This window comes from Tympanuchus pallidicinctus, unplaced genomic scaffold (genome assembly GCF_026119805.1).
Source record: "Tympanuchus pallidicinctus isolate F22 unplaced genomic scaffold, pur_lepc_1.0 scaffold82, whole genome shotgun sequence".
NCBI lineage: Eukaryota > Metazoa > Chordata > Aves > Galliformes > Phasianidae > Tympanuchus > Tympanuchus pallidicinctus.
In genome coordinates this window covers 122,145-142,894 of record NW_026294805.1, presented here as the reverse complement: position 1 = coordinate 142,894, position 20,750 = coordinate 122,145, and the positions used below count along the sequence as shown (strand labels likewise).

The 20,750-nt window shown below is 64.7% G+C and overlaps 3 protein-coding genes and 1 long non-coding RNA gene across 5 annotated transcripts; all 4 read right to left on the bottom strand.

Annotated features, from left to right (window-relative positions):
- Window positions 1–116: 116 nt before the first annotated feature.
- Window positions 117–6,991, bottom strand: ESYT1 (extended synaptotagmin 1; the record flags this gene model as incomplete). The annotated part of the gene is given in 28 exon segments (XM_052669784.1): window positions 117–179; window positions 181–264; window positions 340–475; window positions 856–884; window positions 886–945; window positions 1,033–1,104; window positions 1,191–1,286; window positions 1,666–1,755; window positions 1,840–1,888; window positions 1,987–2,069; window positions 2,161–2,337; window positions 2,737–2,868; window positions 2,991–3,140; window positions 3,486–3,572; window positions 3,657–3,728; window positions 3,820–3,912; window positions 3,983–4,072; window positions 4,141–4,189; window positions 4,505–4,587; window positions 4,672–4,848; window positions 4,954–5,077; window positions 5,161–5,216; window positions 5,310–5,399; window positions 5,491–5,563; window positions 5,653–5,726; window positions 5,820–5,954; window positions 6,246–6,287; window positions 6,725–6,991. Coding segments are annotated over 28 exon segments (2,733 nt in total), but the record flags the coding sequence as incomplete, so codon positions are not given.
- A 339-nt stretch (window positions 6,992–7,330) lies between these two features.
- Window positions 7,331–9,610, bottom strand: ZC3H10 (zinc finger CCCH-type containing 10). Its single transcript, XM_052669771.1, has 2 exons — window positions 9,306–9,610; window positions 7,331–8,923 (listed from the first exon to the last, which is right to left on the bottom strand). The coding sequence occupies exons 1-2, from the start codon at window positions 9,485–9,487 to the stop codon at window positions 7,723–7,725; spliced, it is 1,383 nt and encodes a 460-aa protein (XP_052525731.1). The 5' UTR covers window positions 9,488–9,610; the 3' UTR covers window positions 7,331–7,722.
- Window positions 9,611–9,735: 125 nt separating this feature from the next.
- LOC128074180 (uncharacterized) lies at window positions 9,736–10,499 on the bottom strand. Its single transcript, XR_008203015.1, has 3 exons — window positions 10,358–10,499; window positions 10,017–10,039; window positions 9,736–9,912 (listed from the first exon to the last, which is right to left on the bottom strand). It is a non-coding gene; the product is annotated as an uncharacterized LOC128074180 (long non-coding RNA).
- Window positions 10,500–11,307: 808 nt separating this feature from the next.
- Window positions 11,308–20,644, bottom strand: PA2G4 (proliferation-associated 2G4). Of its 2 annotated transcripts, none has more exons than XM_052669772.1 (13): window positions 20,509–20,644; window positions 18,837–18,965; window positions 18,301–18,406; window positions 18,009–18,078; window positions 17,734–17,826; window positions 16,876–16,939; window positions 15,408–15,486; window positions 14,295–14,373; window positions 13,887–14,020; window positions 13,277–13,371; window positions 12,812–12,939; window positions 12,251–12,304; window positions 11,308–12,023 (listed from the first exon to the last, which is right to left on the bottom strand). In XM_052669772.1, the coding sequence occupies exons 1-13, from the start codon at window positions 20,594–20,596 to the stop codon at window positions 11,958–11,960; spliced, it is 1,185 nt and encodes a 394-aa protein (XP_052525732.1). In that variant the 5' UTR covers window positions 20,597–20,644; the 3' UTR covers window positions 11,308–11,957. The 2 variants fall into 2 exon arrangements, with proteins under 2 accessions (XP_052525732.1, XP_052525733.1); XM_052669773.1 differs by having other exon boundaries at window positions 20,538–20,624.
- Between the last annotated feature and the right edge of the window lie 106 nt (window positions 20,645–20,750).

The following is a 20,750-nucleotide window of genomic DNA, read 5'->3' as shown; positions in this document are numbered from 1 at the left end:
GCCGGGGCCCCCCCAGCTCTGTGCGGCTGCGGGGGGGGGGACAGCAGTGACACCTCAGCCCCACAGGAGACCCCCGGCCCTGTATCCCCCCCCCACCGCCACCCCCAAAGCCCTACCTGTGCGCTGTGCGCTGCCGCAGCGTCCCCCCCCCCATCCTGGTTCTCCTCCTTGTCCCCCCCCCGCCATCGCCTCCTGCGGCTCCGCGTCCCCCCCCAGCACGGGGTCACCGCTGGGTGCCACCCCCGAGTGCTGCGACACCAGGATCTGGGGAGGGGGGGGGAGGTATGAGGGATGGGGGGGGGTTCAATCCCACTCCCCCCCCCCAAGAAGGGCACTCACCCCCATCTGCGCCCGCAGCAGCACCTGCCCCCCCCCGGCCAGTGGCAGCCACGTGTCCAGGGTCAGCGCCTCGGCTGCCAGCAGCTGGGACAGGGGGAGGCTGAGAGCGCCCAGCGCCTGCCCCCCCCCCGTCCTGCACCTGGGGGGGCAACGGGCAGCAAGGCGTGGGGCGGCCCCATAGGGCAGTACCCCACAGGGAGCCCCCACCTCCATCATAGGGCAGCCCCCATAGAGCAGCCCCCCCCCCCCTCCATCGGGCAACCCCCACCCCCATAGCAGCCCCCCATAGCGAAACTCCCCCCTAGGGCAGCCCTCCTCCTCCAATCAAACCCCATAGGGGATTCCCCCCCCCCCCCCTCCATAGGGAACCCCCTCTCTTCCCCATAGGGCAGAGCCGCCATAAGACAAACCCCACAAGGATCACTACCCATCGGGCAGCCCCTATTGAGCAGCCCCCCCCCCATAGAGAACCCCCCCCTCCCATAAGGCAGCCCCCCCCCCCCCCCCCCCCCCAGGACCTTCAGCTCCAGCGCCTCCCCATGCGGGCCGTTTGATGAGGAAGGAGAAGCCTTCATCCCACACCGGCTCTGTGCTCGGGGCGCAGGTCTGGGGGCGAAGCCATGGTGAGCCCCCCCACCCCGTGTGCCCCCCCCCCAAAAAAAAAGAAACCCACCCCTCATCCCGCTGTCCCACCTTGGTCTTAAAGGAGACGTCACGCACAGACAGGGCAGCAAAGGCAGCGGGGGGCTTGGAGCCCTTCCGGAGCTGGGACACAGCACGGGGGTCAGGTATGGGGGGGTCAGGGGGGCGCGGGGGGGGGGGCACGGCATGGGGGGGGTCGGGGGGCTCACCGGGAGCTCTGCAGCGCGGTCCAGGAATACGGAGAGGAGCGCGGCTGAGAGTTCCTCCCCACGGGAGGGCTGCAGGAGGCTGTTGGTGTGCAGAACCTGGGGGGGCACACGGGGGGGCAGAGGGGCCGAAAGGGACAGGGAAGGGGTGAGAAAGATGGTTGGGGGGGGGGGGGGGATGCTGGCGAGGGCTGGGGGGGTGATGGTGGAACAAACGTGCAGGTGGAAGGTGGGGACACATGGGGGGCATGGGGGAGGACATAAGGGGTGCATGGGGGGTACTGGGGGGATCCGGGGGGGGGGGGAATAAATGGGGGGGGAAACACGGGGAGATGCAACGGGGAAGAGACACCCAGGGATGAGGATGATGATGATGGGGACGACGACAGAGATGGGCACATGGAGGTGATGGGATGGGGCAGCCCAGGATCCCCCTTTGGGCCCCCTCCCCCCCCCCCCAAACCCCCCCCCTCCAAACCTGCTCCAGCAGCGCAGCGCTGGGCTGGGGCTGCAGCCTCTCCAACCTCACATGCAGGCGCCCGGATCGCACCTCCTCCAGGGGCAGCCACTGGGGGGGCAACAACGGGGGGGGGAGGAGGATGAGACCCCCACGGTGTGAACCCCCCCCCCAGCACACAGCCCCCCCTTTTACCTCATCCACGAATCCGCAGCTCAGCACCCGCCTGAGTGGCACTTTGCACCTGGAGGAGGCAGAGGTTTGGGTTGGGGGTTTCTCCCCACTGCTTCCCACCCCGCACCCCCCACCCCCCAAAAAAAAGCCCCCCCCCTTTACACCCACCGGCCCAGGAAATCATCCTTGTCCACATCCTTATCAAAGAGCTCAAACTCCACGTCCTGCCCAGGGATGTCGTCCACCACCACCTTGGGGGGGGAGCGGGGGTCATCACGGGGGTCCGCCCCACAACCTGGGGGGGTGGGGAGGGGGTGGTGCCGCCCCCCCCCCCCTTTGTACCTCGTAGATCTCATTCCAGCGGGGGCTCAGCTCCTCCCGGACGACTCGGCTGCGGAACAGCCGCCCCCCCGCCCTCACGGCCGCATAGGGGTCGGAGCGGCCCCTCATCAGCCCCCCCAGGAAGTTGTCCTTGGCAATCAGGTCCTCCGCTTCCAGGAGGTGGATGCGCAGCACAGCCTGGGAATTTCGGGGGGGGGGGGGAAGTCCTGCTGTGTGCCCCCCCCCCCATCTCTGACCCCAATTCCGACCCCAGCGCGGTGCCAGGATCCCATCCCAGAGCCCAGGGCTCCCAGCCCCAACTCCATCCTTCCGCACCCCCCCCCTCAACGACCCCCACCCCCGAGCTTCATCTTTTTCCTCCAAGTGCCCCCCCCCCCCCCCTCCCCCAATCCTGACCTGAGAACCCAAAACCCAGCCTGAGTTCCATCCTTATCCCACCCCTGGGACCCCCCAGCCCCGCGCCCCAGGACCCTATCCTAAGGCCCCCAGCCCCAACAGCATCCCAACCCCCCCTCCGGAGCCCCCCGCCACTGAGCTCCATCCTGACCCCAAAACCCCCCCCCGTTCTCCCCACACCTCGGTCCCAAACTGGGGGTCTGGGTTGGCTTTGCTGGGTCTGCGTGCGCCGCTGGTACCAGGGGGGGCCTCCAACTGCCCAGGGGGGGTCGGTGGGGGGGGACCAACCTCAGGGCCATCGAAGTACAGCACCTGCGCACGAGGTGGGTCAGCTGTGTTTCCCCAGCCCCACATTCACCCACAGCAGCAAGATGATGTGCAGGCGGCCGTGGGGTCCCTGAGCCCCCCCCCCAACCCCCCAGCCCCACACTCACCCGCAGCACCAGGGTGAGGTGCAGGCGGCTGTTGGGCGCTGCGTGCTGCAGTGCAAAGGGCTCCTGCAGGGTCAGCTCTGGGGCAGAGAGCAACCGAGAGAGGGGCAGGGAGAGAGAGCCCAGGGGGGTCTGCCGGGGGTCATCCTTCACCTGGGGACACGGGGGGGGTCATGGGGGTGAAGAGGGGTATGGGGGGAAATGGGGTATGGGGGCTCGTGGGGATCCGGCTGGGAATAGGGAGAAATACGGGGCTGTAGGAGGAGTGGGGGAGAATGGGGGGGGTTATGGGGCACAGGGGGCTGTGGAAGGGAATGGGGAACTATGGGAGAAAATGGGGGGCATGGGGGATATGGGAGAACAGCGGGGTATGGAGGAACTGTGGGGGGAAATACGGAGGATGGGGGCACAGAGGGGACGCAGGGGGGGATTTGTTCCAGGGGCGCAGATGGGGGGGGGGGGGCAATGCGTGTGGGGCTGGGAGGGGGGGGGTCTTGCCTGGATGTCCAGGTCCTGGTGTGCAGGGTCATGCAGGAAGAAGCGGAAGGCGTCCTCCCACACCGGGTGCCGGGTGCCGTACACCACCTATGGGGGGTGGGGGGCAGCGATGAGAGCAGCCCCCCCTGCGCCCCCCAGGCACCGCTGTGCGCCCCCCCCCCCCCCCCCCACCTTGCTCTCTCGGGTCACATCCTGCACAGACACCTGCACCACCGGGTTGGGCTCCTTCCCGGGTTTCTTCACCTGAGCAGAAAGGGGGGGGGGGGGGGGGGGGTCAGGGGGCAGCAGGCGCCCCCTCTCTGCCCACCCCCCCATTCCCAGGACCCCCCCTTACCGGCAGCTCCTCGGCGCGGTCCAGGTAAACCACCAGGATGGCGGCTGACGGGGGGTCGGGGTTGGATGGGATCTTGCGGTTCCTCTGCAGAACCTGAAGGCGATGGGGGGGAATTGAGCGGGACGGAGCCCCCCCTGCCCCCCCCCCCACATCAGCCCCTCACCTGCTCCAGTTTGGAGGCATCAGGCAGCAATGTCAGCCACTCCAAGCGCAGGTGCAGCCGCCCCCTGCCTCCATCCTGCAGTGGGAACCACTGTGGAGACAGCGGGGGTCAGCACAGCCCCCCCCTTTTCACCTCACCCCCCCCAGCCCCCAGCTCACCTCCTCCAGCACCCGAGCCTTCAGCACCTCCCCAAAGTCCAGCTTCATCCTGGGGGGGGGGGGGGGGGGTCAGTTGTGAGCTTGGGGGCTGCGACCCCAGTGTTCCCACATGGGGGCTGTGATGCGACAGGGGGGCTCTGACCCTGATGTGTCCCCCCCCCCCCCCCCCCCCCCAGGGGGCTGTGACCCCAATGTTCCCATATAAGGGCATTAACCCCAATGCCCCCCCAAGGACCGTGACCCCAGTGTTCTCCTATGAGGGCTTTGATGCCAATGCTCCCCGCCGGGGGGCTCTGGCCTCGATGCCCCCCAGCAGCTGTGACTCCAATGCCCCCCCACCCCCCCCCGGAGCTGTGACCCCCACCTGCCCAGCAGGTCGTCCTGGTCGGGGTCTTTATCAAAGAGCTCCACCTCGATCTCCTGCCCCGGCACCTCGTGCACGATGAACTGCAGGAGGGGTTCAGCGCGGTGCCCACCAGCCACCAAGAGGGGGGGTCCCGGGGGGGTGCAGGGGGTCCCGGGGATGCCCACCTCGTACACCTCATCCCAGGTGGGGCTGAGCTCGCTGTGCACCACGCGGCTGCTCGCCACCTGCGTGCCCACGCGCAGCACCGCGTAGGGGTCCGACTTCCCCTCCACCAACCCCCCCATGAAGCGATCCTTGCTGCGCAGCTCCCGCGCTCCAAACAGATGCACGCGCACCACACCCTGCAGATGGGGGGGGAGAGGGGGGGTCAGATGGGGTCTGCGCACCTTGAATCTGCGCTCCGTGCCCCCCCCCATCACCACTGCAGACCCCCCCCCCCCCCATACCCTGGGGAGGGGGCAGCGCAGCCGGGCGACGTCGTGCAGGTTGGGCACCAGCGGCACCAGGAGGCGGTTGGGCAGCACCAGGTAGGAGGAGATGGTGTCCATGATCATCGTGTCCGACATGGAGCTGGGAGGGGGGGGACGCGGGGGGGCGGGGGCGTCAGTGTGGTGCTGTGGGGCTGAGAGCCCCCCGCGTGCTATGGGGCTCACCTGAGCCCCGGGATATCCAGCAGGTTGGTCATCCCCGTCCAGTTGATGTCCAAAGTCTGGGGGTGGGGGGTGTGAGAGAGATGGGGGGGGTGGTCAGAGAGGTGGGGGGGGTCCATATTGGGGTGGGGGGGCGCAAGGAGGGCACTCACTGGGCGCCGGATGAAGAACATGGTGAGGGCCCCCACGATGGGCACATCGCCCAGCAGCGGCTCCAGGATGACCCGCAGCGTCCCATGGAGCTGGGAGGAGGGGATTGGGGGGGGGGGGGGGCACTTCTCAGCGCTGCCCCCCCCCCCCCACAACGTGCCCCCAGAGCTGCCCCCCCCTCACCTGCATGCCCTTCACCCCCGCCTTGCAGAAGAACTTCTTCACCTCCACGTCGATCTGCACATCACCCACGTAGCTGTGGGGGAGGGGATGCTGCCGGGGGGGTTCTGGCCATAGCGGGACCCCCCCATAGAGTGTGTGTGGGGGGGGGGGTCAGCCGCTCACCTGATGTTGAGGTCCAGCAGGATCTGCTGCTTGTGGGTACCAGGATGTGCCCGGACCCCCAGCACACGGAGAGGCTGTGGGGACAGCAGTGAGGAGGGGGGGGCACTGAGAGTGGGACGCAGAGTGGGAGTGGGGCGACCCCCGGGGGGGCTCTGGGGGGGGGGTACCTTCTCGCCCATGTCCACCCTGGTGAAGGTGAAGGTCTGCAGGTGGGTGTTGGAGGCGCGGATGGAGGGCGCGATGCTCTCCACCAACAGCTTCTCCATGTAGCGCCCAAAGAACGGCCACGTCTGTGCCAGGATCTGCAGCAGACGGACAGACGGACAGAGGGAAGGATGAGCGGACAGAGAGATGGACGGAGAGAGGGATGGGGGGAGAATGGGCAGGGAAGCAGGGGGGTGGATGGATGGGTCAGGGATGGACGGACAGAGAGAATGGGCAGGGAGACAGACGGACAAGCAGACTGAGAGAGCTGGACGGACGGACAGCGCGATGGACAGAGCGATGGGTGGACAGACAGTGGAAAAGGCGGATGGACAGAAGGATGCAGGGGCTGGCAGGGGGACGGACGGGCGGACGGTTGGACTCCTCACCTTGTTCAGCCATTCTGCCCTCTCCACATCTGGAAAGTTCACCTGCGGGGTGGGGGGGCGTCACGAGGCCTCAGGGTGGGCGCCTGCAGCCCCGCCCACCGCCGCCCGACCCCCGCAGCCCCGAGCAGCCTCGGCTTCTCCCCCCGCGCCCCCTCCGCGGAGAGCCGGGCCGGCGGAGCCGCGCAGCTGTGACCGACATCTGGCAGCGCCGCACGAGGGGCCCGAGCTGGGGGGGCACCGGGCCGTCACTCTCACTCCCCGCTACGCAGGGTTCGCCCAGGCAGGAAACGACCCCCCCGGGCGCGGCGATCCAGGGCGCGGCCGGAAGCCCCGGGCTCCAACAGGAGGGGCCCCCCCGGCTTCACCTCATTGCGGAGCGGTGCGGGGGGAAGGGGGGGGGGGAGCTGCAATGCGGCGGGGAGCCCGAGCCGAGAGCGGCCGTGGCGGGGTGCGTCGATCCCCCCCCGGGCACCGCTTACCCACGCCGGCAGTTCCCCGCGGGCCGCTCCCAGCCCCGCGGCGGCGGAGCGCACGGCCGCTTCCTCGTCGCTATGCAGGCGCGCGGCCAGGCTGAACGCGCGCTGCCGGGCGCGCCGCCGCCGCCTCCATCCCGCGTAAAGCGCCAACGCCAGCAGCAGCGCGCCCGCGCCCAGCCCCAGCAGCCCCGCGGCGTAGGCGGGCAGCGCCCAAAGCAGCCGCCGCCCCACGGCCGCCGCCGCCGCTGCCCCCGCGCCGCGCCGCTCCATCCCGGCGCGCTCCTCCGCTCCGCGCCGCCGGCCCCGCCCACCCCGAGGGCTCGGCCCCGCCCCCTTTTCCCGGCCACGCCCCGGGCGTAGCCGCGCGGCGCCGAGCCCCGCCCCCTCGCTGCCCATTGGCTGGGGGCGAGAAGGGGCGTGGCCATCGGCGCGGCCCCGCGCCCACGCGGTTTGGCCTTTTTAGGAGCGGCCGATGCTTCCCCCCCCCCCCCAACCTCCCCCCCCAGGGACCTCACGGCCCCTCCCGCCCCGCCCCGCTCCCTCGGGACCAACCCGGCGCCGTTGAGCCCGCGGGACGCTGCGGGCACCGGCACGTGGTGGGACGCCGCCTGGAGTCATTGCGTTTAATGGCTGAAAACGTTACACGGAACGCGGAGGGGGGTGGGGCTGCGCTGAGGGTCCTGGTGCTGCGCCCCCCGCCCCCCTCCGGGCACAGCCCCAAGATTGAGCCAGAAAAAGTTCCTGCAGTTTGTCCTTCTGTCCCAGAGTTTTCCCTGTCCCATGCCAGGGGCTGCAGAGAGGGCGGAGGCACCGGCTGCCCCCACACCATTCATCCCTCATCTCTGAACCCACCGCCACACGGATCGAGGCCAGGAGGAAAAGCCCCTTCCTCCATCCCCAACCGGGATGCGAAGGTCCCGAGGGCTCCTGAGGGTTCCTCAGTTCTGCATCGCTCAGCCCCCGAAGTTGGAGGCAAAGGTGTGGGCAGGGGTGGGGGGCCGTCAGTGCGGCATGGCCGTTATCCGCATGCTCTGCGAGGCAATGGGGTACGTCACCATCGGGGTGGTGGCGTGGCTCATGGTGATGCCTCCCAGCGGCTGCGCCATCGACACGGCCACCGGAGCCACCGAAACGGCCACCGGGGCCATGGAGACCGGGGGAGCCATGCCCTGGGCAATGGTCTGTGCCAGGGCGGCCGAGAGAGGGGTGATTTCGGGGTTCATAGGGGGGGCGGCGTTGGCCGGGGGTGCCGCCTGGGCGCCGGCAGGCGCCACCAAATCCTGCTGGGAGACGGGCCGGGGCTGCAAGGCCTGGCTGCTGAGCGTGGTGTGGGTCTGCGCGATGCTGTGGTTGTAATTGGTGACGGTGCCCACGGTGGGGGCCAGAGTCTGCTCGGTGGCCGTGGCCGTGGAGCTCAGCGTCATCACCTTGGCCTGGTTGCGGAACTGGGCGTTCTGCTCCAAGAGCACCTCGTTGGTCGCCATCAGGTTGTTCACCTGCTTCTTGAGGTCCTCCACGCGCTTCCGCAGCATGATGTTCTCCTCTTCCAGCAGCCGGTACTCCACTGTCCGCGGGTTGGCGAAGCTGTACTCGTAGGTCTCAAAGGACAGCCCGTCCACCCGCCGCCGCTTCAGCAGGGGCTCGTGGTCGTCGTAGCGGTCGCCGTCATATATGGCATCGTAGGGGTCGTAGCGGCGCACGGCGGCCACCATTCCCGGCTCCCGGGAGGCCATGCCCCGCGCCTCGTACTCGTAGTCCCGCTGCAGGTGCTGGAACTTACACTTGGCACCCCGCTGACAGTCGCCCTTCAAGAAGTCCCTGCAGATGGGCACCTCCTCCTTGCTGTTGGGCAGGTCGGCGGGTGAGAGGCCAAGTCCCGCCGCCACCTTCTGCCGCAGGCGCGGGGGCAGCTCGCCCGTCTTCTTGTAGCAGTCCTCATCCTCCTTGGTGCCATGGATGAAGCGGCAGTTCAGGCGCACGCATTCCTTGTTCTGGAAGTCGTGGCAGAAGATGAATTCGTTCTTGCGCACGCCCAGGTTGGTCACCTCGCTGATGTCGGGGTGCCGGAAGCGGCAGCGCTTCCCCCGCTTGCAGACGTTGCGCAGGAAATCGCGGCAGATATCATCAGCGTCGGCACCCGCCTCATCGCCGCCGCTGTTGCTGTAGCCGTCCCGGTCGGGCATCTTTGCCGCCGCGGGGGCGCTGCGAAAGGAAGGAGAGCGGCGAGGATGAGGAACCGAGCCCGGGACGCGGAGATACCGGGAAGCGCGGCCGCGGGTGAGGGGCGGCCCGGGCCCGCAGTCGGAGCTCGGAGGCGCGGGGCCCACAGAGCCCGAGACGGCCCCGCAGGAGCCGGGCCGGGTCCCGAGCGCTGCGGGCGAGGGAAGGGAGCGCACCGCCCCCGCGAGATCTCCATAGGAACCGTCTGCAGGCCCGGGAAAGGCCCGAGGGAGGCCCGGCGGTGTGGCCTGCGGCGGGGCCCGGCCTGGAGCGGGACGGAGCGGATGTGACCGATCCCGTGGCCCCGGCCCAGCTCGGCCCGGCCCGCCGCGGCCCCCCGCGCCCTCCGCAGCCCCGCACTCACCCGCTCGCGGCCTCCTCGCGAGTTCTCCAGTGCCAACAATGAGCGGTCCCTTCCGGCCGCCGCTCTGCGCCGGGCAGGAAGTGCTCTATGCTGCTTCCGGGGCACCCCGGAAGAAACTGCCCGCTTCCTCCCCGCGTCACGCGCGCACGGTCGGAGCGCTTCTTCCGGGTTCGTGACGTCATAAGAGCGCGCCGCCATAGCCGCGACCCGCCGACGGTCTCAGCCCCACGGGTTCCCTGCACCACCCCGGGCCCATCCCGGTACCGGCACGGAACAGCCCGCTGCCCCCGCAACTGCAGCCCCGCGTCTCGGAGACGCGAGCTGAGCCGTCCCTCCCCCGGCCCGCTGCTCGTCCCGGTGCAGCTCCCTCCCAACCGGCGCTCCGCGGGCACCGCGCTGGGCCGCAGCCCCGAGCAAAGCACCAAAGGCGTCCGAAAACATCTCCAACTTTATTGGCGGCGCTACAGAGCCCGGCCCGTTGCGGCGGGACGGGACCCCACCACGGCCCCGCGGCGCTGGGGCGGCTCCTCGCTCCTCCACGAGCGGCCCGGTCCGGTCCCAGCACTACTTGGACCTCTGTCGCATCTTCCTCCTCTTGCGCTTCAGCCTAAGGGACAGAGCGGCGTCACAGCCCGGGACCGCGCCGACAGCCCTGGAGCGGCCGCCGTTCCCGGCTCCGGCCGCGGTCCCGCGGGCAGCGCTCACACGTACCTGCGCATTCGCTTCTTGCGCCACTGCAGAGGGAGAAGAGCAGCGGGTGAGTGATGCGGCCCGCGGCGGCCCCGCGTCACAGCCCGTTTCCACTGGGAGTCCCCGCTGCCCCGCTCCGTGCCGGCATCCCCGCGGCCTCAGCTCACTCCCCGGCCCCGCCCCGCGGCCCCCCCTGTGCCCCGCGCACCGCCGGACCCTCGGCTCCCGTTCCACGACCCCACGGGGAGCTCCCCACACCCTCGGCGCCCGCAGCCCCGGCCCCGCGTAGGCCTCTCCAGACCCGCCCGCCGCTGGGGACGCGGATCGTTTCCGGGCGCCATCCGTCTTCCCCCGCCGCTCACCTTGGCCCTCATGGCGGCGCGCTCGCGCCGCGCTTAGACTCGGTGCGGCGCCGCTGGCGGCGGATGGAAGCGGATGGCAGCGGCCACCAGCAGCCGTTAAGATGGCGGCAGCAGCGGCCGAGAGAAACAGTGCCGCCCGCCGCGGCCTATTTATAGGGCCGAGCCTGCGGCCGCGCCCTCTCCGCGCACGTCATGCCGGGAGCCGTAGTCGCCCCTCCCCGCGGCATGCCGGGAGTTGTAGTCCCGAGCCCGGCCGCCATTTTGCACAGCGCTGCCCTTCCCGGCCCGGGGCGCGGCGCACCGAAGCCCCCCGCCCCAATGAGCAGAGCCACGTCTCCGTGCAAAGAGGTGCCACGAGTCAGCTTTATTTGGAAAACGGCGTCGGTTACAGAGTTCTTCTCGGGAGCTTTCGCTTTTCAAAATCTTAAACGAGCGGGTTTTCTGTTTCTTGTATCAAGAGGTACAGCACGTAAAAATCGGAAATTAAATAAACCTGCAGCAAGTCTCGGTGGTTTACAATGCGCCGACAGAACATTGCTTAAAAACACCCAGGCGCCCCGGGGCCGAGCGCGGCGTGGCGCCGTTCGACTCGACGGCGGCTGCGTCCGGGCCGCAGCACGGGGCGCTGCCTGCGGGACCTGCGGCGCTCCGCCCGAGTTGGGCCGCGGCTGGGCGGCCGCGAAGGAAAGGAAAAGCCGTCCGCGTCCAACCGCATTGAACTCGACGTTTGTTGGTGGCGTTTTTTCCCCTCGGAAAATGCTTGCTGTACGACAGCGGTGCCCCCGGCTGCTCTCAGCCTGCATCCACCGGCTGGAGCATCGCCACCGCTCTCAGCGTTGGAACAGGCGAGCCCAGCAGCGCGGCGCGCAGCAGCTGCCTGCCGTCCGAGCGGCGCCGGGCACCGCCTGCTTCCTCGGGCGTTGGATTTAAAAACAAGCTCACCACAGCAATCTGTTTAAAAATAGAGTGTTTATAGGTAAACCAAGGCAGAGACAGGGCGCATAGACGGGACGGCCTACGGTCTCACCGGGGACACCGAATTTGCTGTTTTTCCCAATGATAAACGTACAATCTAAAGGTTAAAAGAGAGAGAAATGCTCTGCCTCGAGGTAGCGGACAGAGATCCTGCACGGCCGGGAGGAGCTGCCAGCTCTGCGGGCAGATCGCAAGCACAGATCGCTTTTCGGAGGGCATTATCAGCTTTTTTTCCTCCAAGAAAATCTGTAAAGGGAAAAATTAAAACCAAAACGAGGAGGAAGAAGAAAGCAGGCAGCTCTCCACGCTCCCTCTCACTGGGAATGGCTTAGTTGTTCACCTCTTTAACAAGTATGCGTAGTATAAAAGGTTAGAAAGATATAGACTAGCTTTTACTCCTGATTTTATTTTTTCTGCTTTCTTTTTTAAGTAGTCTGAAGTGGCAGAGAGAATCCTCCCTCCTTGGCAAAATCAATAGGAGCTGCTTGTAGGCAGTGGGACATCCGGCTGTTTGCCGTTCGGTTGTAAGAGACAAACAGCGCTGGATTTTGGTTCTGGTTGTTTTTCTGGGGGGGTTTTGTGTGTGTGTGTGAGAGCCGGGTGCTGGGGGAGCAGCAGGAGCTGCTCAGTCTCCGGCCTCGTTCTCTTCCGCCGTCTCTCCCGTGGTGGCATTCTCTGCGTTCTTGGAGGCCTGTGGAAACAAAGCCACAGCCACGCTCAGGGCAGGGACCCGCAGAGCACCTCAAAGGCCCTGAGGGAGGAAGGGGACCCTGCGCTCGCAGGGCTGCTGCTCCCCATGGCGCGGGGACACCGGCACTGCTGAAGTGCTGCACTGAAGCCAGCCCGAAACTGGGTTACACCTGGGCACCGCTGGCCACGAGAGCCGTGCCAAATCCTCCCAAAACCTGACTCAATTACCTTCTTTTTCTTCTTTTTCTGGGTCTTCCGGCTTGCAGAACTTTGTAGAAGGGCCTACGGACAGGAAGGAAACATAAGAAGCTAGAAAGCCGTGCTCTTTTTTTTTTGACAGAAGATGAAAGGAAATGCCTTTAAAGCAGAATGAGCTCTGCCAGCCGCTGGAGGAATGGCGGTAAGTCCTAACAAATGGAGAATGGCACAGCAGCGCGCTCGGCTGCGGCACGAGGCCTTGAGGCCAGCTGTCCAGGCTTCTCAGCGACTCGAGGAAAGGGCTGGGTGCTGCTATCGCGAGCAAAATCTGGTGTTTGATGCAGGAAACAGGAGCCCAGCCTGGTCTAAAGTACATTCTTGGGGCTGCAGGATTACAGGGAGCCACTGACTTGCACCATGACCGACTGCTGTCCTTGGGCGTGCAGGAAATTCGGCTGTCAGGGCTGAGCTTTTGCTTTTTAAGCTCCTGCCTCACAGTAGGCTTCTGGGTTTTACTTCCCTTCACCCCAAGCACAATGAGCACAGGGCGCCCCGTGCGACACCTGCTGTGTTCTTTCTTTTTGCACCAACCTTCAGCTCTCCATCTTGCACCTCAAACTCCGACTTGTAGAGCTCAGGTTCGAAGGGGCCGCTGGTTATCCTCATAGGACCGTTAGGCATTAAAAGCACTGTGAATTTGAACTGTGCAACAAACTCTCCTGCAAAGCAGAAACAGGCATTACTGCACCACAGCAATTCCAGCTCCTGCGCCGTCTCCAGTCACCGCTGCAAACCACCCCTGGGAACTCCCTGCTAAGCAAACCAGAGGCCTTCAACCTTCAGTCTCTCGTGTCTGGGGAATTACTGTGTGAGAAATCTCAACTAAGCACTGGAACAAATCTGAAACAAGGCCCAGAAGCCAACAGGCAGTCGAGTGTCCTGGAGGGTGGATGCCCTCAAAGCATCTCTGGCATTGAAACGGCAGCAGCGTGAGGCTGGGGAGGCGCTGGACACCAGCCCACATCCAGCTCCCAGCCTCCCCCCAGCTGCACTCACCTTCCTTTTCGTAGAGCACGTTGAAGGGCTGGAGCAGCTCATGTTTGGCGCATTCCACCACCCCCATCCTGGCCTTCTTCTCATCTTCAAACGCCCTGCAGAAGAATGGGAGCCACAGCTGAGCAGATTCCGCCCCTCAGGCTTCAGAGCCGCCCCTGGGCTCAGGCTGGGGACTTTGTTTGCTTTACATCCCTCTTGCCCAGCAGCGCTGCTGTCAGAACAGGGAACTGCTGCAGGAACCACTGCCTTCAGAGAGCAGAGAGGACAAGTGGCTTTAAGGATGGAAAGGTTTCCTTCTTTTCGGAGTGAGCGCCTACAAAAACTGTTTGGATCTGCCTCCTGTCTTCGCGCTGCAAGCTGGCAGTATTTTATTTTAACCACAACTCCAGGCTCCTCACCTGCCACAAAGGCACACGAGATTCTCCTGTCCTCATCTGTGCCTGGATTCCAGCTTATGCCTGCAACTTCCTTCCTCCACCCACCCCGGGGCTCAAATGCAGCAAACGCAACAGAAAGCAGCAAGGCCGCCTCCGCCTCTGCGCAGACCATCATCAGATCTGCAAACTCGCCAAGCACCCGGCTCACAGGAGGTCACGAATAAAACCAGTACCTGAGAGTGAATGGCATGGTGTCAAAGCGCCTCTCCACCTCGCTGAAAAAGGCACGGGAGGTTTTCATCTTCAGGCCGTACTGTTTGGAGGGGTCCCTTTTGTAAATTGTAGTTCTCTGCCCAGCATCCTTTGCCTGAAAATGCAAACGCAGGTGAGAGCAGGGAAGGAGCAGAGCAGCCCTTCCTCAGCACCAGCCAGCAGCCCGCGTGCGTCAGGGCAGCTACAGACAGAGCTTCTGTGTTCTGGCGCTGCAAAAGCACACCTGAACTCTGATGGAAAACCCTGCACCCAGAAAGGCAGAGGGGTTCCCTGCTGGGCTCGGCACGCAGAAGGATCCAGCACTCATGGGTGACAGCTGGAAACAAGCTGCTCTGACTGCGTGCAGAGCAGCAGCGAGCCAGACTCACCTTTCCCTCTCCGCTGCTGACAAGAACATCAACGGCGTAAACTTCGTGCACCTCAAATTCTGCTTTTTCGTGGTCCTTCCTGGAAGAAAGAGGTTTGGTGAGTCAAAGAATGGTAAGGAGAGAAGGCAAAACCTTTGTGGCTACAGCCACAGATCCTCAAACGAGCCCTGAGCTTAGCTTGGAGGTGTATGGGCACGAAGCAGAGCCAGGGTGACACACGAAGCAACCGGGACCTCGACCAGAAGAGCAAAAGCTGGCACAGAAGTTGAAGATTTGCACGTCAGGCAGTAGAGCTGCTCAGCGACCAGCTGGCAGAGAACAGTGACAAACCAGCGGTGTTCCTCCCCAGGACTGTCCTTCCATCCCCAGCGAATGGGGGACGCTCAGCAGCTCTGGGAACTTGTGGTCACATCATGCAGAGCGAGGGCCACCAGCCCGGCTCATCGCTGCACCTGAGAGCTTGCAGGCCCAGCTCTGCACCGACCCCCTGAGCTCCAAACACCCAGCCTGAGACTCAGCCCTGACCGCATCCCTGAGGGAGAGAAGATGCTGGAACAGAACAGAGACTCGTCCTGCCCATCAGCTCAGCACCATGCTGAGATCTTACTGACAGCAATCACCCTCTGCGGGCTGCTGGCAGCTTCTGGGAGACAGCAGCAGGCCTTGGCACCCTCTGGGGAACGAGCATCCGCTGCCACGACCAGCAGTCGCTGCTTATTTTGCTGGCAGCCCCCAGGGCCGCAGGCAGTAATTCACTGATGGAGACTCCTTCGAGAGACTGGACGGCAACCAAGAACCTGCAGGTGCCAGCAGTCCCGTGCCTCTGACTTTCAAGCTTTCTTTCTCGGAACAAAACCCAGGCACAGAAGCCGCAGCTCGCGTTCACACAGCCAAGGTGTGGGGTCACGAATCCCTTCTGGGCCAGACTTCAATCAGGAGGCAGCACGGGGAGCAGTTTTCCTTGCTAAAACTCCTGTGGTGGCCCTCGGCCACGAGGTGCAAACAGAGCTGCTGCACCCGCGCTCGACGTCACACCAAGAGCGAGGAATGGGGCCAGGAGCCACGCGCCCCCCTCCCTCCACACACAGCACAAAGCTCCAGAGCGATGCTCACTTTTGCTGGTCTGTAGGGTTCTGGATGATTGTTTTTTCCCCGTCGATCACGTGCTGCTTCAGCTGGTGTGACAGCATCCCTGCCGAGATAAAAGGGTCCATTAACACCTCGGAGCTGCAGATCAGCTACACGGAGCATCGCTAACGCTTCAGCGCTCAGGGCTGCAGCCTTCAGCTGGGGCCAACTGTTGAGCCAACAGTGAGCGCTTCCTCAGCTTCACTCTGCTGCAGACATGGAGCTCCCAAAGCCCTCCCTGACTTCAGGGATGCTTCCTCTCCTCAGTGGGAGAAGCTGCGAGCAGCCAGGGATTGGAGCAGCAGCACTGGAGGAGAACCTGGGTGTCAAATTAACGGAGACTTCAGCTCCTGTCAGCAGCGCCCCAGCTGCACAGCACTTCAAGCACATCTGTGGGCTGAATTCTCCTTTCTGCTCTACGGTTCACCTCCGAACTGGAGCCCAGCACAGATACTTCTGTCTCCACTCAGGATGAACAGCGTGAGTCCCCCTCCAGCAGCTCTGCTTGTTTCCATCAGCTGGGGCCTGAAGCTGCTGCCACTGTCTGCATAATTACGGCACTCAGCTGTTTCCAAAACAGTGCTGCTCAAAATCCCTTGACAGCGCGAGCAGCCGCCTCCTCACTGCAGCTCATGGCATGAGAGAAAGGAGCACAGCACTGAGGAGGCCCACAAAGCCATCCCACACAAGAACAGGAGCTGACGTGCCAGGACTGGGCGAGGGAGAGCAAAGACACTGAGCCAGCTTTACAGCACTGCAGGAAATGCAGCGAACAGCAGGCAGCTCTGTGCTGACCAGTGACGTCACTCGTAGGAGAAAGGCAGCATCACTGAGGCCCCCCCAGCTCTCAAACAAGAGCTCAGCGTTCAACGAGGAGCTGCCCCAGGCCTCCCCACCCAGCCGTTGTCAGCGCTGTGAAGACAACAGGAATCGGTTTCTCGTTGTAAGGGAGGAAAAAACATCTATGGGCATCTTTTGCGATGGAGCCTGCATTGCAAACAAGCTGGAGAAGAGAAGCTGGGGGTGAGCTGAGTGCAGCCTGCAGTGCCTAAAGGGAGCCTGCAGCCAGGAGGGGAGGCAGCTCCGTGCGAGGGGAGATGAGAGCAGGACGAGGGGAAACGAGGCTGAGGGAGGGCAGCTGGAGGCTGGGTGTCAGGGAGGTGCTGCGCTGTGAGAGGGGCTGAACGGCTGCCAGAGGGGCTGCGACGCCCCGTCCGTCCCTGGAGGGGTTGGAGGCCGGATGGGGCCCTGCTGTGGGACGGGGAGGTTGGTGGCCCTGCGTGTGGTGGGGTGCTGGAGATCTGTGATCCTCGAGCTCCCTTCCGACCCAGCCGTGCTGTGATTCTGTGGCCAGTAGTCAGGAAACGCTCCCCAGAGTTTGAATAGGGCAGCTGAGGATTGAGAGTGTGATGAAAACATTGCTGCTCTGCACCAGCTGCTCCCCAGCCCTTACCTTCAATGGGTGTGCAGTGAAACGAGTGGGCGATTTTGTTCCACGCGTCTGTCACTTGTGTATTCTGGATGGAGAACACATGGAAACACGTTAAGGGTTGAGGACTCGAGCCAGAAGCACGACTGTTAATTTTCACCTGGCAGCGTTTGGTGATAAAACCAAGCGGAGCTCTAACGGCTCCAAACACAGGAGGAACGGTGGCAGGATTCCATTTTTAACCCCCCCTCAACAAAAATAACGTGGAGCACGAGGTTCCGCTCTGCACGCGGTGCCTTTTCACACACAATTCCTCTGAGAGGTAACATGGGCAGCAGTGCTGGATGCTACTGGAACGCAACACGGGGCTGAAGCACGGCGCCTACGGCTGCTGAACAGCGGGCGAGGGGGGCTGAGAGCAGGAGGCATCAGCGAGCAGCACAGGGCACACAGGGCACACAGGGCACACAGGGCACACAGGGCACACAGGGCACACAGGGCACACAGGGCACACAGGGCTCACAGGGCTCACAGGGCTCACAGGGCACACAGGGCACACAGGGCACACAGGGCACACAGGGCACACAGGGCACACAGGGCACACAGGGCACACAGGGCACACAGGGCACACAGGGCACACAGGGCTCACAGGGCTCACAGGGCACAGCCGCCCCAGGGAGGAGGGGAAAAGCAGCACCGCTCCTCCGTGGGTCCCGCAGGGATCGGGTGGCTGCCACCCAACGCAGCGCCTGGCGAAGGAGCCGAGCTGCCTGCAGATTGCCACCCACAGGCCGTCCTTCAGGCGGTGTCACTTTGCTTTAGCACGGCCCTTTGCTTTAGCACAGCCCATCCGCGCAGCCCCTCGCTCTCGCCACCCCTCACCTGGTTTCCAGGCTTTACCAAACGCAGCGCGGCCTCGGCGCAGAGATGAGCCGCCTTGATGACATCGGCTTTACGGCCCGACACGGGGCTTTCCTGAAAGAACAGAGAAACGAAGGCTTGTAGGGAGCGGGTCCTCGTCCCTCCCATCAGCAGGGCTGCCGTCCTGGCTGCCTACAGGCGGAGACGCAGATCCAGAGCAGGGATGCGGATGAGGGATGCAGCGCTCCGTCCCTTGGTCCCTCCCTTGTTCAAGTGCCGCCCCGTGGAAAACCTACCTTGGAGGCATCTATGACAAAACTGTGAGCTACATTCGCTATGAAGCCATCGACGTGGACTCCCAGGTCACTGCAACACAAAGAGCCTTAATTACAGGCGGGAACGGCTCGGGAAACTGGTGTGACTCCTCAAAGCGTTCGAAGATGCAGGCGTATTTAATAAAGCCTGCCTAGATTAGCTGTTACATTCTGTAATTAGCACGCCGAGGAAGTACTTAACGCGGCAAACAGGACTAGAATGCAAAGCCCAGGTGCCAAAGGCAAGCTGATGAGAAACAACCGAGACGCTTACATTTTGACCAAGTCTCCATCTTTGAGGATGTAGTCTTGGTCACTCTTCAAGGGGGAGAAGTGACAGACACAGTTATTTACTGATATACTCGTTGGGAAGGCAATACCTGTGAAGGAGAAAGAGAAACAGCCCGTGGAGTCCGGCAGCCTCACACAGAGTGCAGGCAGCAGCTCGGCCAGCAGAGCGTCACCGAGTTTGAGCTTTGTACAGCAGGGAAGGCGCCCCGCCGAGCAGCCCCTGGTGAACAAGCACCAGGAGAGCAGCACACGGCCCTCCTGCCCCAGCAGCCATCAAAGGAATGGATCCTGGGCAGCGCAGAAGGGACCCGAGTCTGCAGAACGCTCAAGTGTCACCCAATTCCAAGGCTGAGCGCCCGGCTCAGGGCGACCTGCCCAATATTTATAATATAAGGAGCTCTGAGTGCAGGGAGGGCAGCCCCGGCTCAGCAGCGGTGCTCACAGCACAGGCGGCACGAGTCGCTTCTGTGCTGCTGCCACTCCAGATGGAAAAGCCTGGTGAGCTGACAGAGGCCTCACCTTTTTTCATTTCTTTTTCCTTCTTGAAAATCTTGCCGGTCTCCTCCATGATCATGGCGTCTCCCTTCTCACACAAGCACAGAACCGATGCTCCCGAATTCGCCTCTTCGACCACGGCACGCAGGACCCCTGCAGAGCAGCACAGACATGGAGCAGGTCAGCAAACTCACCACGAGCCCCTTTGTTTCTGACAGAGGGCATCGTTCTGGACTCAGCTTTGCACTGAGAGCTGCAGATAGGCAGAGAACCCACTGGAATTCGTATTGCTGTTTGAGAACCAAAGCAGGGGCAAAGCAAGGCGTGCTGGGATGTGCACAGGTGAAGCAGTGCAGCCTCACACGGAGGGTTGGCACGCAAAGGAGCTGAGAAGAAACACTGCTCTCCCACATTCCTTCCAGAGCACTCAGAGCTACAGGAACAGGTTTGAAAACTGCTTGAGAGACGCGCAGCACATCAAAGAGCAGAGGGGCAGCGCCGCGGGCTGTGTGGGACCAGGAGGAAACCGCCCTTACTCTGCAGAACCGTGGCTGCATGGCAGCGCTGCGCCCACACTGGGCTGTATTCTGGTGCCTGCAATTAGAGCTGGGCTCCAGGATGGGTGTCAGGGTGCCTCGTGCTCTGTAGAATGGGGGGAAGGACTGGGAGCCCATGGCTGCCCCAGCACTGCATTCGTATCGTTTCCATGATCATTTCACGGGTCTCAAACGTTGGTGAGGGATAAAATAAGAGAGAAGGTTCTTATAAAGAAGAGCTTTAGTAGATGGCAGGGGACTGAAAGGTGAGAACAGGAAGCATTAAGCACTGTGGAAGGGCAGATGGATTGCTGGGGTTTGTCAGAGCAGCAGCACCGAGCAGGGAACCCTCTGAGCCGCTCCGTGTCCCAAAGCACAGCTCCACAGAGCCTCAAAACCCCTGCGGCTCCTCCGGGTTCGTTGTGGACAGCAGCAACAGCCCAGCGACCCCGTCCCACCCCGGGGCCGCGCTCTAAGCAGGGCCACACCGCCGTCCCCCATGGGCCGAGAGCCCCCAGCCCCTCCTGAGAGGATCCCGCGGGCTGAGGAGCACCGGGAGGGCCCGGGGTCGTGCAGAGCCCGCGGGAGCGGCTGTCAGCTCCGCCGGGACAGCGAAGAGACGGCGGAAAGAAACGACGAAACAGCAGCGGGGGGGCGGGGGGGCACGGCGGAGTTCCCGGCACTGCCCGGCCCCGGGAGCGCGCCTCGGCCCGGCGGGGGGGGCGGGAACAAAAGAGCGGAACGTTCAGCGCGGGGGGCGGGGGGCGCCGGGGCCGCGTGGCCGAGCCTTGCACTCGTTCCTACCCGGAGGAACCGGAGAGATCGGGCGGGACGGGGCAGCGCGTGGCGCACAGCCGGGCCCTGCTCCCCCCCTCCTCCTCCTCCTCCCGCTCGGTGCACGTGGGGCGCGGAGGCCACGTGCGGGCAGCGCCCGCCGCGCGGAGCCGGGCCGGGGAAACCGGAGGGGCACCACGGGGAGGGGGGGCGGCACCGGGGATCCCTAACCCCCACCCGGGGATCCGCGCGGCCGCCCCCGGCCCTTCAGAGGCCGCCATCGCCGGGTGCCCGGGCCGCCGCCGCCCCCCCCACAGCGGCCCCGCGCGGCCCAACGCCGCCTCCCGCCCCCCCCGCCCCCCTCAGCCCCGCGGCCCTGCACTCACGGTTGGCGATGTCCCCCCCCATCTTGTACTTGGTCACCACCAGGTCCTCGGCGATGGTCAGCTCGGCCGCCTCCTCCTCTCCCGACATGGTCGGACCCGGCCCCGCGCCCGCCGCCGCCGCTGCCGCCGCTGCCTCCGCTGCCGCCCCCCCGCCGCCGCCGCCGCGCTGAGGAACCCGGGGAGCGCGAGCGAGAGAGCGCGAGCAGAGCAGGAGCGCGGGCTCCGCGCGGCGCACGCTGGGA

Bases quoted from the DNA above. Each gene is read 5' to 3' on its own strand.
- ZC3H10 (XM_052669771.1), bottom strand. From the start codon at position 9,487: ATGACGTCACGAACCCGGAAGAAGCGCTCCGACCGTGCGCGCGTGACG. The intron at 8,924-9,305 runs GTGAGTGCGGGG...TTCCTTTCGCAG, and splicing joins CGCGAGGAGGCCGCGAGCGG to CGCCCCCGCGGCGGCAAAGA.
- PA2G4 (XM_052669772.1), bottom strand. From the start codon at position 20,596: ATGTCGGGAGAGGAGGAGGCGGCCGAGCTGACCATCGCCGAGGACCTG. The intron at 17,827-18,008 runs GTAGGTTTTCCA...CTGTTCTTTCAG, and splicing joins TTGTCATAGATGCCTCCAAG to GAAAGCCCCGTGTCGGGCCG. The intron at 12,024-12,250 runs GTAATTGAGTCA...TTGTTTCCACAG, and splicing joins AGAAAAAGAAGAAAAAGAAG to GCCTCCAAGAACGCAGAGAA.